Below are 19,976 nucleotides of genomic sequence, written 5' to 3'. Positions count from 1 at the left end.
AGTGTCTTTATCTTGTTATTAAAGGACATTCTCTGGGGATGTGTCTTGTGTGTCTGTCAGTGGAGTCTGACTTCCCTTTTGTTCTCAGGGAGGAAGATGAGTACTCGGAATTGCGATCAGAGCTCAGCCAGAGTCAACATGAGGCCAACGAGGACTCTCACAGCGTGGATCAGGACCAGACCTCTGTGTCTGTCCCTGAAAACCAGTCCACCATGGTCACTGCAGACATGGGTAAGTCTGCCTGCTGTTGCCGCAACGCCAGGGCTCGGTTTCTGGATTATAATCAAAACTTTAGAAGCATGAGACAGCCTGGATCGAGATTTAGCGAGTCAAGCAGCTTGTTGAGTAGATGAAGGCAGGTGAAGGCTCATTCATTTCAGTTCTCTACATATTCCTTTGTTGGTCACAGTGGAACCAAAGAGCTGCATTCCCTTTCTGCCTTGATGTGCCTTTCTGCCTGTTGTGATTCAAACGTGTCACCTTCTACGTGAAAAGTCAGGAAGTAGGGAACCAGGTAAAAAGGTGATTGCACTGTTCCAAGTTCAGTATAACTGAGCTGTGATGGCAAGAATGGAAAGGATGGGCTGGGGAGTGACTCACTGAAGGGGAGGAGGCAATAGGTTCAGCAACTCTGGGGTAAGCAGGGATCCAAAATGACTCTTCAAAATGTTCATCCTGAGTGACTCAGAATGATTGTATTCCTTACTAAGGAAGTTTGGTTGAGAAATGATTTGGGAAATAAATACATTGTGTTTGAGGTTGTGAAGAAATGTCTGTGTGGAAATACCTGGTAACAGCATGTTGGTATGGTGTGTTTTAAACTACAGGTTATGACCCTTCCAAGTAAGTCTTGAAATTACATAAAAAATCAAAATGGTTTTAAAATGAAATCAAATAGGAAAAAAAACCAGAATGATAGTATTGTTGTTTCATGACACATATATTTTGGATATGTATATGTCGTTAAGTTGCCAAGGGAAATGTTCCAACCATGGGTTGCAATTGAAGTGTTGTAAAACCTCTGGCCTACTTGAAGATGCTCAACTAGATCTCTGGAGAGATTGGGGTTGCGGATAAAGGCTTTGAAGTTACGAGGTAAAGAGCTCCCTATGGTTGAAAGGATGTGAAGTCCAAATGGGGAGAGGCACCATATCTTAGGAAATGTTCACATATAAGGGGGTGATGGGAAAGGAACAAGGAGAAGGAAGAGAAAGTATAGTACAGTTTACATTAGAACTTAAGTTTCCATTGGGGAGAGAGTGACTTTAATAAATATTAAACATTTATGCTTAATTATAAACCTATATAATAAGCAGGGCTTCCCTATATAAACTTATAATATAACCAGGGCTTAACCTGGTTATAACCCTGGTATATTATAACCCTGGTAGCTCAGCTAACCCACCTGCAACGCAGGAGACCCTTGTTCGATTCCTGGGTCAGGAACATCTTCGGGAGAAGGGATAGGCTACCCACTCCAGTATTCTTGGGCTTCTCTGGTGGCTCAGCTGCTATAGAATCCACCTGCAATGTGGGAGACCTGGGTTCAGTCCCTCAGTTGGGAAAATCCCCTGGAGAAGGGAAAGGCTACCCACTCCAGTATTCTGGCCTGGAGAATTCCACGGACTACAGTCCATGGGGTCGCAGAGTCGGACGCAACCGAATGACTTTCACAACAACCTGCATAAACCTATATACATGCTATAACATCAAGTACCATGGCAGTGTGTCAAAAGAATTCAATTTAAGATTTCCAGGAAAGCTTCCTCTCAGAAGTGACATCTGAGCGGAGATGTGGAGGATAAGTAGGAATTGAGTGCATGAGAGAGGAAGTGACATGCAGGGGAGAGGGGATGATGCATTCAAGGCGGTGAATAAGATCATCCTTTATGAAGGGCGCAGAGGCGTGAGACAGAGGCTGGGAGAGGCAGGCCGGAGCCAGGCCGTGCAAGATCTCATAGACAGCACTAGGGAGTCTGACCATTATTCAGAGACCCAGGAGAAACTGCTGAATGATTTTAACAGCTGTGGATGGGAGGGATGAGACGATCAGATGGCATTTTGAATCAATCACTCTGTAGTGAAGAGAAAAAATCAGTGGATCAAGAGTGAATGGGGGAGGCCAGCCTGGAAACCATTGCCGAAGTCAAGATGGGCAAAACAGTTGCCAGAATTAAAGGTGGTGGCCGTTGAGACATGGAAAAGCATATGAGGACAGAAAATTGGCAAGATCTTCCAAGGAATCCATCACAGGGTGAAGAAGGAGGGAGGCATGCGTGGGTGTCCCGTAAGTGTCTGGTTTGCCCAGTGGATGGGTGGCAGGGCCAATCAGCTATATGGGAGCAAAGGAAAAAAGACTCAGTGGTTTTGCTCTGAATTTAGTTTTGTTGGGGAGGGCCATGGGTTGGGTGGAGAGGAGGGTGTGTGTTTTGTCTGGGCAGAAGTTTCAGGTGTCTGGAGCTATCTGGGTGGAGATGTTGGGAAGGCAGTAGGCACACATAAACTACAACAGGTCTGGCTGAAGAAAGTAGTCGGGAGACATCAGGCTGTTTGCAGATAGTTACGGAAGCAGTGGAAGTCGATGTGAAGACCACGGAGTGTAGAGAACTAGAGGCTAGGTGTAGGGGGCTGCCAGCCGCGGAGGAGACGCAGGAGCAGGGATGAACCTCTTAGCGGCTCAGTCTTGGCTCAAACACGCCTCCCCAAAGCACCTCGCGAGCACCCGTCTGTGCAGGTCCCCGCGCCGCCTCTCACCGCCTCACTGGTCTCCTTACATCACACTGAAAGTTTAAATGATGTGTTTGTACTTCTTTGCTTGACTGACACTCCCACTAAACCACACTGAGCAAAAGCTTGTTTATTTTCTCTACTCGTGGCTCTCCAGAGCCCACCACAGGGCCTGGCACAGAGTGCAGTGTGGGTTCAGAGATACGTGTTTGAATGAAGGGGTGGTGCAGTCAACCAGTCCATCAACCAGGCGGTCAGCCGAAGCCGTAAGAAGGAAATGCAGAGAGCCATGCCCACCAGGCAGTGGGGGGAGAAGGCTCTCATGAGGAAGGAGGGTCCCCAGCGTGGTTGGCTGCTAAGGCCACACAAGATGGGTTTAGGTACATCGACGTCCCTGAGTGCTGGGTACTGATACCAGCTTTAGCCAGATGGAAATGGGGTGAGGAGAGGGCTTGCCTTGTGGGCCTGGGGCTTGGCTTTAGGCTGAAGCTGCTTCCCTAACACTAAGCTGAACCCAGACCGCGGGCCTGCCGTTACAGCACACACATACCCTGGCGACCAGCCCACATCCTCTGGGCTCCGTTATATCAGCATCATAATCTTGAACCCTGGTGGCCTCGACCTTCTGGACTCAGGCTTCCAGCCTCAGGTGGTCAGACGTGTGCAGGCAGCCGAGAAGTTTCCGTTACTGCCCAGGCGCAGTCCTGCACCCACCCCTCTATTCAGTTCTCTGAAGCTGTTTTTCATGAAATTAAGCAAGTGACCCACACTCCAACAAAATTTCTTAATCAAAGAAACTCGGGGAGTTGGGGGGCAAACCCCCTCCAGTGGATGCGGAGGGTAGTGGAGTGCATCTTCACCACGGGCATCCCAGGGCTCCCGTTGAGGGGAATCCCCTGTATCCGGGTGCCCCCACGGAAGCCAGTGTCCGCCCGTCTGCACCAGGAGCAGGCTTTGTTTTCCCAAATCATGTATTTTCGTCCTTTCCCTCAGTAAAAATGCATGTTCATTACAACTGGTGGTAGTTTCATTCCCGACAAGCCTGGGCTCCTGCAGGGAAGGGACCCTTGTCTGCCTGGGGCCTTGTGTGTTCTCTGCCCGCAGTAAGAGCCGTCAGTCATTCATGTAGCCGCTCGCTGAATGCCATGCTAGGGACGGGCATGTGAGACCCAGAACCTGCCCTCAGATCGCTGTGCTCACAGGCTCACACCCTTCATCCCCAGAGTAACATCCCCACTTCTGACTCTGACCTGCAGGCCCCCGGAGCCTGGAGAGCCCCCACCTCAAGCCTTGCCCTCCCCGACTCTTCCTGCTTCCTTCCCGCTCTGGCCGCACCGGCCTTCCCTGCTATCCCTCAGACCTGACCAGCGTCTCTGACCTCAGGGTCCCTGCATCCACTGATGCCCACTCGTCCTTTCTCTCACAGTCAGTCTGCTCTCCCCTCGTCACAGCCTCCCCCGGCCCCTCGTGGGGTCCTGGACTGTCCCTCACGTGCACGCTGCTTGGCCTCCGCTCTGCACATGTCCCTGCCTTCTCTCCCCACTTCATCCCACTTAGCCCTCCGTGATGCCACCTCCCGTGTGTCCGTCCCGTCTCGCCCGCCTCACCCCGCTTCATCGCACTTAGCCCTCCGTGACGCCACCTCCCGTTTGTCTTTACTTCCTTTACTTCCAGTCTTGGTCAGTCCTTGTGCTGGAATGCCAGCTCCACGTGGGCTTTGACTCTTCGACACAGCGGTGCCCATTCACAGGAGGTTTGCAGAGAGGTGAGTGACGGGGAGCCTCTTGGAGCTTGTGGTTGTTTGGAGGATGCAAAGGGAACACGGAATGCCTGCCAGTGGAGCACACCAGAAGGTGGACGGGGGCCACAGCCTGTGGTGGGAGCGTCAGAATGTGCCAGAAGTCACATCTAGGCTGACAGCTGAGGGATGAGTGGGAACAAGCGGCCACAGAGGGGGCAGGAGGAGAGTGCCGTGGGCACAGCCGCCCCCACCAGGACCCCACGGAGGTCAGGCCTGAGGACAGCAGGAGGAGCAGCTCACGAAAGCCCAGCAGAGCACAGCCCTTGCACATCCATTGGAACTGGGCGGCTGCCTCTTCTTACTCCCGTGCCATTTTCCAATCCAATTGCTTCAGCAGAGAAAAAAGCTTCCATTTATAAACACCTTTATAGGAAATCATTAAAACACATCCATTTCATTATGACTGCTGTATTTGCAAACCTCCATTAGCCACCCAGCTTGGTTAATTTTGAGCTGGATTTTATATACAGAGTTGGCTGCAGTATATTTGCCAATTTCCATTTAAGATAATAGGAGTATTCCCTTCGTCAGAAATTACTTGTCTTTTGTGTTCAAACCCACTTCGATAAGCTGGCTCCAGGGCATGGTCCTCAGAGCCTGGACAAGGAAACCCACAATGTAGAAAGTGCTTTGACCTACCTAAGCAGTCCTATACAGGAGAAAGGTCCCAGTGGTATCATGTTGCATCTTCAAGTAAATTGCATTACCTCTGTTCAAACCTAGTCACGAAGTCATTTGTAAAATAAAGATAATTAAGTAGACAAAGATAAAGTAGGAGTTATGGCTTGGGATTTCTGTTTCCTCACCTTGGCAAAGAGTTCTCGTTAAAAGGGAGGCTGCAGATCATGGCTGATGTGGTTTGTTCACTTAGTTTGTGTTGAGCATCAACAGGCATCCTCAGGTTCGGTCCTCAGCCTTGAAGGAGGAGCTGTAGAGCTCACCTGTAAAACTGAAATGACAGGAGTTCGGAGAGGGCAACTCACTTGTCCAGGCTGCACAGCTAAGCGCTTGCTTTTGTTCCTGACACCCATGTATCTATAGGTGGGTTTCCTTTCACAGGAAAACATGCCTTTGGCTGGTGTGCTCTGCTTACCACCATCCTGTGAGGTCTCTAGAGCTGGCGACAGAATTTAGGGAGCCACTGTCTGATCAGAGCTCCTGGCTTACTAGCAAAGTGTCTGCTGTTCATTGAGATGCTGCAGATCTCCAACTTAGCTCCCACACCCTTAGACCAACCCATGCTGGGTGCTGCAGCAGAGCCGAGCACAGATGTGTGAGATGGCATGTGGTCATGCTGGCTTGCGGATGGGGGGTGGGGGTGGGGATCATTGCCTCCTGCAGGCTGTCTTCCCACCTCTGCTCATGGAACAGCAGAGCTGGTCTGGAGCAACTGTCTGTAAAACAAAATCCCTGACCCCACGGACCTTTGCACAGGCTGTGATAGGTTCTGCTCCTGTATTTTGAAATTTCTTCTGGTTTTTGGTGAGAAAGTCTTATTTTTGTGGGATTTAGAAGGAAGCATATGCCCCTGTGCTTGCTGGTGTGATCATTTAGACAGAGATTTCCTCCTTATGCGTAGTTTTTGGAAGACACCCAAGGAAGAATTTACACATGAAACCTGGCTGTTTGGCACAGCTGTGACTATGAAAATACGTTTAATGTTAAAGCCAGATTTTCCTGGCTTAATGGACCCATGAGGCTTAATGGCTTCAGGAGAAATGTTCCAAAGTGTTGAGCAGCCCCTCCCAGTGGGGAGAAAGGGGATTTGGGGCAGGGAAAGACAGTCCTGCCTTCTCCAAAAATGATTTCTGCAGAGTAGGAAGGAAGTGTTTACAAAGGCAGGGCAGCCTGTCCAGAGAAAATTCGATTTCTGTTAGGAATGAGGCACTAAGGAGGCAGTTGTCCTCTGGCAGAGCATGTTTAAAGGAGAATCAGATTCTTGGTAACCTGATTCTGAAACTTTGAGAAACCAGTCTGTAAGTTGGCAATGTTAGACAGGACAGAAACTAGCACCCTGACTTGGCAATGAAACAGGCCCAGCCGTGTGCTACTTTTTTTTTTTTTTCTTTTCTCTCCTTTAATTGGGCAACTTAATCTTTCCCAAGAAGTTCATGAAAACCCCTGAAAACCAAGCCCAGGGCAGGCTTAGAAGTTTCGCACAGTGACTCACAGAAGGCTAAGGTGACTATGTCCTTCCTTGCGAGGATCTGAGCCTGGTCATACAAGGCCTGTCTGTGAATGTGACCATGGCCATGTGGCCAAGGAGGCCACCTAAAATCGTTCCAGAACTTTCCTTAGAGAGGAACCAAGCTTGAGAGCAGACAAGATTATTGCCCCACGTCATTTTGTGTTACTTTAGACTATTTCCCTCAGTGATTTTTCAGCCCACAAAGGAGACTTGAGATATAAGACAGATATGGAAAGCCATTGATTACGTTTGTTCAGAATGAGCTCCCTTGACTGTTAGGTTCATGAACTCCTCTTCTAAGATAATGAAGTGCAAGTCACTCAGTCGTGTCCGACTCTTTGCGACCCCATGGACTACAGAGTCCATGGAATTCTCTAGGCCAGAACACTGGAGTAGGTAGCCTTTCCTTTATCCAGGGGATCTTCCAACCCAGGGATGGAACCCAGGTCTCCCACATTGCAGGCAGACTCTTTACCAACTGAGCCACAAGGGAACCCCTTTCTAAGATAAGCAGGCTTTATTTTCTAAACAGATTGTATCTCCTTAGGTTGGATTATTCTTTCAGTTGGAACTCATAACATATTTTCCCTTAAAACCAGCAACCTAGACCTCTCACCTTTTGAGATGGACTGCTCTCCATCTGTGGAATGTGTATCTCTCATGATAAATCTAGTTCTTACCTAGGGGGAAAATACACCAAAAACTCCCTAGCGTCACAGACGTAGAGAACGGACGTGAGCACATAGAGGGCAAAGGAGAGGGTAGATGAACTGAGAGAGTAGCATTGAAACGTATACCTTGCTGTGTGTAAAATAGATAGCTAGTGGGGACCAGCTATAGAACTCCGGGAGCTCAGCCCGGTAGAAGGGTGGGATTCTGGGGGCAGGCGGAAGAGGGGACACATATATACTTACATCAGATTCACGTTGTTATGTGACAGAAACCAACACAACATTGTAAAGCAGTTATTTTCCAGATAAATTAAAAAAAAAAAAAGAAAAGTCACACAGGAGTGTTAGCTTCCCAGAGCAGCCTCGGAAAGCCTATTTTATCTGTAAGGGAAATAAAGTACAGGCGCTCACTAGTGTTGATGCAGCCCCAGCCCTTGCTGTGGGCCTTGTTTTGGGAGGAGAGGTTCTGTGCACATCTTCCGCTTTCTCCTACTGCTTTGGAAGTGCCCCGCCACAGGCAGAGCCGCGGGGCCCAGGATGACCCCCTGTGTGCTGGCCCCGTTCACGCCCGGGGCTGGAGCCCGCCTGCCTCTTGAGCTGAGATGGACGATCCAGCCTGGGGGAAAGGCCCACTTGGCCTGAAGGGTAGTGAGCTTTGGGGGAAATGCTCAGAGGTGGGGTCCACGAGCTGGGCAGGCAACTAGGGGGCCTTGGGGTGTAGTGAGGAGCTAGGGTTTGTCCTCTAAGTGCACTTGTAACTGTGTCTTCAGGGTAACCTCTCAGAGGCACAGGTGCAGAGCCATCTTGAAGGCTGTGCATGGAGAATGCCAAATCGCATCCTGTTTCTGCCCCTAAGGCTCCTCACCCTTTGCAATAGTGGGTATTTTCTTACTCTTAAAGCTGTGCCAATTCAAGTGGTTAGTCTTCACAGAAGTAGACTGATCACACGTTCAGTTGGAACTTCTCCCGGTTTGTTAGAGCCTTGGTCTCTGGAGACCCCTGTCAGAACTCTTCGGCCTCCGAGGCCGGGGTGAAGTGGGTGACGGGATTGTGTGAGGGCTGCGGCAGCTGAGAGGAGGGTCCTGAGGGGGCAGGGGTGAGGCCTTCATGCTGTCGAAGGCTGCGTGTACTGCTGTAGAAAAACACACTGCGTCAAAACCGCACGGTGACAGCAGCAAGGACGGAACACACCCCCGACCGGTGAGATGTGCTACAGGGGAAGTCTGTGGGGAAAGCAGCGCTGAGGAGGCTCTGCCCGCCCAGTAAAGTCAGGATCCGCAAAGTAGGGGCTGGCTGCCTGTGCTCACACCCTGAGCGGTATCTGTGTTCTTGCGGGTGATGTGGGTGGCATCCTGTTCTTGTAGCTGGTTGAGAGATCAGTCATCACACTGGCCCCTGAGTTAATCTAGCCACCAACATTTCCAAGCTGTCAGACCTCTTTGCCTTGAGGGTTGCAGTATTTGTTTTTACCTCGACTGTTTAATTTGAAAAACTTTAAACTGACATAAAAGACACAATGAACCCCCTAAACCCTTCACCTAGGCTCATCAATGGGTAACATTTTACATTTGGTATTTTTCCCTCTTGAACTTGGAGAATGTTGTTTTCTGAGCAGTTTGACGGTGAGAGGCAGACACCGTGCTGCTTCACCCTAAATATATGAGCACCAGCCTCTTAAGAACAGGGACGTCTCAGCACCGTTAGCCCACCTGAGAATCTGACCACTGGTGGAACACCAGCTACCTGCGGCCCACATATATGCTCCCCACATGCCCCGTTCCTGCCTTCTGTCACCGTTGCTCAGTGTCCAGGATCAGTCAGGGCTCACACACTCTGTTTAGTTACCGTGTCTTTCTTCTCTCCTTTATCTAGAACAGGTACCCACATTTTCGTCTCTCATGACACAGACATGTTGAGCAGGCTGGGTTAATGGTGTCATAGAAAACCCCTCGGTCTTCGTGGTCTGATTGTTTTCTTATTTGAGATTAACCTGTTTTTGCAAGGATATGCATAGGTGATATGCACGTGTCCTTGCTACTGAGTTGCAGCTGGAGGTACAGAATGTCCGTTCGTCCACTACTTGTGATGTTAGGATGCTTTTAGACTATAGCATCATTCTCATGAATCCTCTTCAGTAGACACCGACACTGTGTACGTGATACAGGATGTAACCTCTGAATATTCTCTTATTCCTTTCCTCTCAGCCCCTTCTGCCTTCTCCTTGGCACTTAGACCCAAAAGTTGACTGTTCTGTCATCTTCTGTTGTTTTGTCCTGGCTTTGTCGGTTCCTTGCTGGAGTTAGGGAGGGCCGTGCTGCATGCAGAGTGGATGGTAGGCCTATAAAGGAGGCCTAAACCCTCCTGGGTTCAGCTAGTTTCAGCGGTGGGGCCCGGCAGGACCCAGGGTCCTCCCTGCCTAGGATGTCACCTCTCGCCTCTTAGCAGAACATCTGTCTTGATGCTGGAAAAACCTGTAGCTCTTTCTTGCACTTCAGTGGCTTTACAAGGCGTGACATGTGCCTGGTCAGAACAGCAGTGGGGGCTGTGGGTCAGCCCTTGGAAGACCACATGGGTTCTCGTTACAGCCTGACGTGCCACGCTCACACCGGAGGGCTTTCGGGCGTTTCCCAGCAGGCCTACAGCTGCTTCTGTTTCTCAGACCAGCTGAGATTCACTGGCTAATATCCCTGCCTTCCATGGACGCATCCTGCTTGGGGATCCCTCTTATTACCTGAAGGCCTTCTTCCGCTTTAGCAGCGTGTGGTCTCTCATGTAATAGGTCTTTGATTTGAAGATATTTGGTCAATAAGCAGCCTCACAAGACTTGATGCTTTTAAAAGTTGTCTTAGAACAAGTCTGTCATTTCTTCCACATGTTTAACTCATGCGGACTTTATTAAACACTCCTCCATGCCTGGTGGTGTGAGCATCTCCAAACATGAGGATGGATGAACAGAGTCCCCATTCCCCAGATCCAGGCTTTGTAGGGTCCATGTTTCAGATACCAGGTAATGACAGGGAATATGATGCCTCAAAGAAAGAAATAGGAGACTGTAGGCAATCAGGGAAGCCTTCCTGGAAGAGGAGACTTTAAGGCAAAGCTTTAAAAAGAGCCATTATGGGCTTCCCTCGTGGGTCAGTGGTCAAGAGTCTGCCTGCCAGTGCAGGAGACATGAGTTCAATCCCTGTTCTGAGAAAATCCCACATGCTGTGGAGCAACTCAGCTCAGGGGCTATAACTGTTGAGCCTGTGCTCTAGAGCCTGGGAGCCTCAACTACTGAAGCCTGCTTGCTCTAGAGCCCGGAATCCACAACCAAGAGAAACCCCTACAATGAGAAGCCCGGTCACTGAAACTAGAGAGCTGCCCCCACTCACCACAACCAGAGATAAGCCTATGCAGCAGTGAAGACCCAGCACAGCCAAAAATAAGTTCTGAAAGTCCAGTATCTTTAAAAAAAAAAAAAAAACCATTGTGAAGAAGAGAATGAGAGGCTTCCAAACTCAGCAGATACATCACTCTGGAGAGAGTGCCGAGCCCTTGGAGTAGTTACGTTTGAAGTTGGGACAATATTTTGGAGCAGGTATCTCCTGGTAAATGCTCGCTGCTTGAATTCAGAGGAATAGGGGAATATTTCTACTTTCGAGTCTCTTCAGCTGTATTTTTATCTGGATTAGGGTTTTTGCCTGGGGTTCAGAAACAGTAGGGCCAGCTTTTAACACTGGATTCAAAATGAACCAGTTCTCCTCTAGTTTATTGTATACAACACTGGGGAGAGGCCTGGTTGATCCTGAGGGAGAAAGAGGAAAAGTAGCTTTGCCCACCAGTGTTTGCTTAACCAAGCAACGCTGCTGACGAGGCTTCATCCCCGTAGCCAAGAGTGTCCTCTGACCTCCTTCCCAGGCTTCCCAGGTACCTCGGTCTCCCTCAAACAGCAACATAAAAACCTAAGCTCTGGATTCTCCTTAGAAAAACAACCTGAGCTGTCTCTTCCAATTAGAAGTCTTACTGGGGTCCGGGGGAGGGTGCTGCTGTTTAGAAAAGACAGCAGCCGCAGCTGCGGCGAGGGGAGTGGGCAGAGCAGTGGAGAGCGCGGCCTGCTGAGTCCAAAGGGGTCACTGCTGGCCACTCCACACGTTGCTGCATGGGAGGAGCTGGGCCCATGATTGCCCCACCTTCTAATTTTACAGAAATAGCTGTAAATTCTAATAATGTTTAAATGTTGGCAATTAAGAATCGTTTTGTTTTTGTTTTTTAAAAAAAATGGTTGGGCCAGATATCAAACCCTAACATCCAGTCAAAACACCTTTTTGGCTACTGGAAGTTGGTTTGTGTTCTCTAGTTGAAGGGAGATGTCATTCCATTTATCCTTCTGTGTCCTGGTTTCATCTTTACAGCTAATTAGGCAACTGGAAGGCAGAGTGCCAAGACTGTGTGAGCTTAGTCCATGCCAGAATTCCCTTTCCACTGTACTTGAATGGTCTACAGCTTAAATGTAATTGAAAACTAGCATCAGAAGAAACCATATGAAATCTGCGTGTGTGAGCTGTGGCTGAAGCAACTGGCAGTCACATCACTTCGCACCACGTGTGCTGTCTCATGCACCTGAATTCTTTGAGCATCTATTGCTAAGAACACGCCATCTCCTTTGTTATGCTTCCTCCTCTCTGACAGGAGATCTCTGATTTTTGCCGTGGTCACCGGGAAGCTCAGGACTAAGTAGAAGAGTCAGCCGCAGCAGCTTTGCGAGCCCCATCTGCTTCCTCAGTCTGTCTCTGAGCCCAGTCTTGTGTTTTCCGAAATGACCTCTGGGGAGGAACGTGTGTTTGATACAAAGGGCACCCTCTCTGCCCCACGGATGTGGCACCGAGCCATTGCCTTTCCTCCAGGAGGCAAGCACAGCCTGAGGTGCCACGGTGAGTCTGCCTCTGGTGACCCTTCACACCAGTGACCCTGAGAACATTCAGAGTTGTGCAGCTATCTCCACTACCCATTCCCAGAACTTTCTTATCCTCCCAGACAGAAACTCTGTTCATTAAGCAGTATTGCCCCATTCACCCAACCCCAGTAACCTCTCTTCTGCTTGCTGTCTCTATGAATTTGCCTGTTCCAGGTACCTCATATAAGTGAAAGCATACACTTGCCCCTCTGTGACTGACTTATTTCACACAGCCTAATATTTTCAAGGGTCATCCGTGTTGTAGCAGTATAGAAATTCTGTTCCCTTTTAAGGCTGAGTCACATTAGATTGTGTGTTTATGTCACATTTTACTTATCTGTTCATCTGTCAACAGATAACTTGGGTTATTCCATCCTTTGACTCCTGTGAATCATGCAGCTATGAACATCGGCTTAACCATTTTTAAGTGTACTGGTCCATGCCGTTACTTGTATTCACATTGGCATGCAGCAGCGCTCCAGGACGTTTGTGTTTACCTTAGAGAACTGACAGTGTACCCATCAAACAGTGCCCGCTGCCACCCCTCACCCCCCAGCCTCTGGTAACCACCATCTTACTTTCTGTCTCTGTGAACTTGACCACCTTAGACCCCCCATATAAGTGGAATCATAAAGTATTTGTCTTTTTGTACTGCTTGTTTCCCTTAGCTTAATGTCTTTAAGGTTCATCCATGTTGTAGCAGGTGTCCAAGTTTCCTTCCTTTTTAAAGCTGAATAATACCTCGTTGTATGTATATACCACACTTTGTTTATCCATTCATCTGCCAATTGACACTTGGGTTATTTCCGTCTTTTGGCTATTACGAACAATGCTGCTCATGGACGTGATATCCAAGGATCTGTTTGAGGTCCTGCTTTCAGTTCCTTTGGACTCGTACCCAGCGTGGAATTGTTGGATCACGTGGGAGTTCTGCTCTTACTTTTTGAGGAACTGCCATGCTGTTTTCCAAAGCAGTTGCGCCATTTTACTGTTCCCACCAGCAGTGCGCAAGGACCCCAGTTCCTCCACTTCCTCGCCAACACCTGTGTTGTTGTTGTTGCTAGTAGCCATCCTCTTGGGCCTAGGGTGGTGTTTCACTGTGGCTTTGATTTATAAATGAGGCACCTTTTGTCTGTTCTGGGATACTGGTTCCCTGTCTGGGCTTGTCTTGCACCTCTGGTCCCTTAACTGACGCCTTTGGTCTTTTGCAAAGACTCCAACTTCCTTGGCCTTCAATGTGGGAGCTCCAGTGCCTGGTAGGGAGCTGACTGTGCAGGGCATTGGAGGCCAAGGGAAGGAATTGAAGATGTGTTCTCAGTCTGCATTTAGAATATGCCACAGACTGAGGGATAAGGCCGCTCATGTGGGGTAAGTGGTGGTGAGTGTGTGGTATAAAGCGACGGCATCGACAGGGCACCCAGAGTATCTGTCCTGTTGGCCACCCTGTCATCCTGTGAGGCCCTGAACCGGGAACACTGACAAAAGACAGCCAGGTGTCACCTGATCACCTAGTGGGGCTTGTGTAAAACCTGTGGGTAGAAGGCAGGAGCGTGTGGGGCTCATCATCAGCCTGTGTGATACGCACTGGGCTTCCTAAGACCAAGGAAAACATCTGTCGTCCTCTGAGTGTGAACAGAAGATGCCCCTGAGCTGCAGTCTGCATGTTAACTTCGATGCCTCCCTCTGTCTTCTTGATGCCCTGTCCTGTACTTGCATTGTGGTATCTGTGGTTACTTTCCCCAGCATGGTGGTGGACAGCTGGGAAAGGGGGCCGTGGCTTTTGCCATGTACACCTGTGAGCTCCCAGAGTTGAGAGTCTGGTGTTCATCTCTGTACCCTGCTTCCAGCCTGAGGCCAGGGCTCAGCAGCTGGTTCAAGAATGAGAAAGACTGATCAGATCCCTACACTGTCCTCCTGTTCCCTGTAGCCCAGTGTACTCAGGGCCCAGTCTGGTGGCACCTTCTCCAGGCCTGCTGTGAAGGCCCCTCAGCAGACATGTCCAGGATGATCATTGCATCAGGTGGGGCTGTGCTAGGGAGATCCTTATGAATGGCTAAACAGAGGCATCTTCCTTCCTTGCCCCGCTCAGGAGCACTTACTCATGCAAATAATTCAGGAGTGTGTGTTAGCTCCAGCTCAGGGTGCCAGGAAACTCAGCACCTCAAGGTAAATGATCATCTGGAGAAACTTCTCTGGTTGTTAATGGAATTAACACACATTTCCACAGCATACGTGGGCACTCAGGAGCGCCACTCCTGACTCTGGACCTCTTTGTCCTGAGTTAGTGGTGGGCACCTACCCTCCATCTCCAGAGTACTTGTGCAGTGGGGATTGTCCTGCTGTCTGCAGCTCAGCACGTGATCCATACTGAGGACAGAAAACATAAGGTGCGTGTGAAACATCTGCTGTTGACAGTCTGTGTTTCTAGTCTTGTTGGCTCTTAAATATGTAATGATGTCGTGTTTAGATTTGCTCACTTTAAAAATAGCTTGTAACGGCCTATCCTGTGTTGGAGATAAAGTGAGGAGGAAGATCAAAGTCCCTTTTTTCTTGAAGCTTACACTTGAGTAGAGGACATGACCCACACCTACATCAGAGCAGATAGTGATACTTGCCATGGAGAAGACAGGATCACAGGACAGGGACTGAAGGGGAAGAGGTGGAGCCCCGTGCCTCAGACAGAGAAGAGCTTGGTGAGGAGGTGGCGTTTGAGCTGAGAGCGGAACGTAGGAGGAGATTTGGGTGGAAATCCTTATCAGCGGAGGAAACAACAAAGGAAAAGGAAGCTTTAGGGCAGACGGGAGATTGGCATCTTCCGGGGTGGAGAGGAAGCAGGAGTGTGAATATAGCATAGTGATGAGGTGGAAGGTTGACAGAGGAGACAAGGACCAGCGAGACCAGTGGTTCCCACCACGAATGCATGTTAGAGTTATCTGATGAGCCTAAAAATTTTTTCCAGTGCTGAAACTCCTCCCCTGGAGATTGTGATCTAACTGGCCTGGGTGGGGCCTGGACACTGGTGTTTTATAAAGGCTCCCCCGGGAGTTCCATGGTACAGCCTGGGTTGAAACATCAACAGTGTTGATCATGCAGTCTTACAGACTCTGGTAAGGAGTTTAGACTTCAGTTGAATGAAGAAGTGAAGTCGCTCAGTCGTATCCAAGTCTTTGCAACCCCATGGACTGTAGCCTACCAGGCTCCATCCATGGGATTTTCCAGGCAAGAATACTGGAGTGGGTTGCCATTTCAATTGAATGAAGGGGAAGCCATATAATGGTTTGGGCCAGGGAGTAACATGGTCTGGCTTATGTCCTTAAGAGATTCACTTTGGCTACAGTGCAGGGACTACAAGTGGGAGGTTATTCAGGTGGTTCAATGGAGAAATGATGGTGGCTTGGACCAAGAATGGTGTCAGTGAAAATGGTCCAAAGAGGTCAGTTTGGGGGTGTTTTAGAGGTTGCAGTCATAAGATGGATTGGGTTCAGAGTGTAAACACAAGGAAATCAAGGTGTCATGAGAGTTACCCAGAATAACTGGGTGGATGGTATTGCTACTCACAGAGCTGGGAGAGGTGGAGAATACAGTTTGGAGAAGAGGGGGAATCGTTGTGTTCATTGTTTGCAGTGAAAGCATCAGACCTCTTTGTCTGGATTTAGGTACTTGTAGATACATGGCTTCCCTGTAGATACCGGGGCTTCCCTGGTGACTCAGTGGTAAAGAATCTGCCTGCAAGTGCAGGAGATGCTAATTTGATCACTGGGTCAGGAAGATCCCCTGGAGGAGGAAATGGCAACCCACTCCAGTATCCTTGCCTGGGAAATTACATGAACAGAAGAGCCTGACAGGCTACAGTCCATGGGATCACAAAGAGTTGAACGCAACTTAGCTAAACAACAGATAGAGGCGATCAAATAAAATTGAACAAAATATTCTGAGAAATCCTCTTATTGTACTGTTGAGAGTTTCTTGAAGCCTTCTACAGGTAAGGATCAAAGGCAACTGGCTGTTTTATTGCATGGAACCAGTGATGAGAAGGGATGAGGAGGGAAGTGTGAAGACTTGAAGCGTCTTTCATGAATGTAAGGGAGAGGTATCCTTTGGTAAATTACTATACTTAACAGCTGTCTTGCTATAGGAATTGAGTGGTGTAATGATACATAGAATCCAAAATAGGCTGAGATATCCCAGCAAATTTAGAAAACTCAGCAGTGGCCAGAGGACTGGAAAAGGTCAGTTTTCATTCCAATCCCGCTCAAACTACTGCACAATTGCACTCATCTCACACGCTAGTAAAGTAATGCTCAAAATTCTCCAAGCCAGGCTTCAGCAATACATGAACCATGAACTTCCTGATGTTCAAGCTGGTTTTAGAAAAGGCAGAGGAACCAGAGATCAAATTGTCAACATCCGCTGGATCATGGAAAAAGCAAGAGAGTTCCAGAAAAACATCTATTTCTGCTTTATTGACTATGCCAAAACCTTTGACTGTGTGGATCACAATAAACTGTGGAAAATTCTGAAAGAGATGGGAATACCAGACCACCTTACCTGCCTCTTGAGAAACCTATATGCAGGTCAGGAAGCAATGGTTAGAACTGGACATGGAACAACAGACTGGTTCCAAATAGGAAAAGGAGTACACCAAGGCCTTGTGTCACCCTGCTTATTTAACTTCTATACAGAGTACGTTATGAGAAATGCTGGGCTGGAAGAAGCACAAGCTAGAATCAAGATTGAGGGCAGAAATATCAATAACCTCAGATATGCAGATGACACCACCCTTATGGCAGAAAGTGAAGAGGAACTCAAAAGCCTCTTGATGAAAGTGAAAGAGGAGAGTGAAAAAGTTGGCTTAAAGCTCAACATTCAGAAAACAAAGATCATGGCATCTGGTCCCACCACTTCATGGGAAATAGATGGGGAAACAGTGTCAGACTTAATTTTTCTGGGCTCCAAAATCACTGCAGATGGTGACTGCAGCCATGAAATTAAAAGATGCTTACTCTCCTTGGAAGAAAAGTTATGACCAACCTAGATAGCATATTGAAAAGCAGAGACATTACTTTGCCAACAAAGTTCCATCTAGTCAAGGCTGTGGTTTTTCCAGTGGTCATGTATGGATGTGAGAGTTGGACTGTGAAGAAAGCTGAGCGCCAAAGAATTGATGCTTTTGAACTTTTTGAACTGTGGTGTTGGAGAAGACTCCTGAGAGTCCCTTGGACTGCAAGGAGATCCAACCAGTCCATTCTGAAGGAGATCAGCCCTGGGTGTTCATTGGAAGGACTGATGCTGAAGCTGAAACTCCAGTACTTTGGCCACCTCATGTGAAGAGTTGACTCATTGGAAAAGATTCTGATGCTGGGAGGGATTGGGGGCAGGAGGAAAAGGGGATGACAGAGGATGAGATGGCTGGATGGCATCACCGACTCGATGGACGTGAGTCTGAGTGAACTCTGGGAGTTGGTGATGGACAGGGAGGCCTGGCATGCTGTGATTCATGGGGTTGCAAAGAGTTGGACACAACTGAGCAACTGAACTGAACTGAACTGTCTGTATTACATTTGACTTTAAGGGGATTTTTCCCCCAACAAAATTATCTTTTAAAATACATCTAGTTCACATTAAGATTCTAATTAATTTTCTTTTCCTAACCAGGCCTTGGGTGTCTCACAATTAAAAATAACCCAGATTTTAAAGTCAGAATCAAGTTATTAGAATTGCTTACAAGGCATTCACATGGAGAACAATATGGAGTTTGTTAAAACAGTTTGTTTTTCCTCTGATGGAAGAAGGTGGTATAAATTGCAATGGTAAAGCCTGTTAATTGGTTACACCAGTCAGAAGAAAAAAATCCTGATTATAAGCTGACTGTTTCTTATACAGTTTTTGTTTTTAAACAACAACAACAAAGCACCTAGTGTCTCTGCTCACTCTGGGGTTTGTTTTTTTCATTTAGTAGTTATCAGATCTTTTTAGCTAAAACTCTTTGTGAAATCAGTCCTTATTTGAATAACTGAGCAGGAAGGTTGACCAGAAGTCCCATAGCCCCTCTTAGGACACTTCTTTGTTCTTACTAGAGAAATTTGAGCTGTAGCTGCTTTTGAGTGAAAAGTGAGAGAATGCAGCATGGCACGGCTGTCTAGAAAATGGCCATGGTCTGAAACTCCTTAAAGCCTTTGCATTGGCCCCAGGCCTCAAACGGTGAGGCTGCATAGTGTTAAACTTTGCCATCCAGCTGCACTGCCGTCCATTGTACCTAAACAGGTTCTTCTCCATAATCAAAACAGAGAGCGCTCATGCCCACCTTCCTGCTTAACTCATGTCCACATCTGCTTGCAGACAACTGCAGTGACCTGAACTCGGAGCTGCAGAGGGTGCTGACGGGGCTGGAGAACGTGGTCTGCTGCAGGAAAAAGAGCAGCTGCAGCCTCTCGGTGGCGGAGGTGGACAGACACATCGAGCAGCTGACCACAGCCAGCGAGCGCTGTGACTTGGCCATCAAGGTAGGACCCCCCACCCCACTCCCTCTGTGTGACTCTCAGATCATATGAGGGAAATGATCAGATTCCTTTCATCTAAAGTGCTGTTTTTCTCGAATATCTATTAGGGGGTGGGTATTTCTAAAAAGGCCATTCCAAAGTTGGGCCACCAGGGAGAAGCTGGAGCCCTGTACATTTTTGCTGGTTGAATCATATCCGAGAAAGTCATTTGATCAATACTCAAGATCACTGTCTTTGCTGCAAAAATGACCACTTCCTTGGAAGCTGTGAGACTAATAGTATTGAATGGTGTCATTTTAGTTGGTTCATCATACAGCATTCTGAGGTTGTAAGATTAACTTGGAAATTTTATTAAAGCTTTCAGGCTTCTAGAATATTATTTCTAGAGTTATCAATTCATGGTGCTAACAAAGGGTCTGAATGAGTCATCTACCCTGAGCGTACTAGATTGGGCCTCAGTCCCGCCTTTGCTGTGCACTCACCTTGGGCTTCCCTGGTGGCTCAGATGGTAAAGAATCTGCCTGCGATGATACAAGGAGGGAGACCCAGGTTCGATCCCTGGGTAGGGAAGATCCTCTGGAGAATGTAATGGCAACCCATTCCAGTATTCGTGCTGGAGAATTCTATGGACAGAGGAGCCTGACAGACTATAGTCCATGGGGTCACAAAGAGTCGGGCACAACTGAGCGACTTTGACTCGCTGACTTATCTTACTGCTTAGGGAGCACCAGGTGAGAAGAATTTGCTGTATCTGCACAAACTCACCTTGGAACTGTGGGAACATCAAGTCCTCTTGATACAGGGCCTCTGGTATCTTTATATTACTTCCCCAGAGCTTAGTGACCTAGGCATATCAGTTCACACTGAAAAGTCTGAAAGGAACCTGTGTCAAGCGGAAATGTGATGTTCTCTGAAAAATGTCTGAGGACTAAGGGCCCAACTTTCTATTGACAGGAATCCTGGATTTCACAGAAGAGCTGTGGTATCTCGAGGTAAACCATGATTCATGTTAATAATACATCTGGTTTCCCATCTTTATTCATCACAATTATAAATATACAGTTGATGTGGTTTGGGGAAGCAGCCACTAGCGTTTTTCTCTCTGGAATCTCCAGGCCTGTATGTGATTGTAATGTCAGCTTGGGTACTAGCC

The 19,976-nt window shown here is 48.1% G+C and overlaps 1 protein-coding gene across 4 annotated transcripts in view; it reads left to right on the top strand.

Moving 5' to 3' along the window:
* The window catches only part of MCC (MCC regulator of Wnt signaling pathway), a 424,575-nt gene that overhangs the window by 327,412 nt on the left and 77,187 nt on the right, over positions 1 to 19,976 (top strand). For all 4 annotated transcript variants that reach the window (XM_086323343.1, XM_086323344.1, XM_086323345.1 and 1 more), the window contains 2 exons: positions 89 to 231; positions 18,663 to 18,826. In XM_086323343.1, coding sequence (XP_086179469.1) covers positions 89 to 231; positions 18,663 to 18,826 — 307 coding nt within the window. The remainder of the gene's footprint in view (positions 1 to 88; positions 232 to 18,662; positions 18,827 to 19,976) is intronic.

Source organism: Bos grunniens, chromosome 10 (genome assembly GCF_055505025.1).
Source record: "Bos grunniens cultivar Pamir isolate PY7600 chromosome 10, Bosgru_T2T1.0, whole genome shotgun sequence".
In the NCBI taxonomy this organism is placed as follows: domain Eukaryota; kingdom Metazoa; phylum Chordata; class Mammalia; order Artiodactyla; family Bovidae; genus Bos; species Bos grunniens.
The sequence above is the reverse complement of the archived record's forward strand: the minus strand, read 5'-3'. Positions and strand labels throughout refer to the sequence as shown.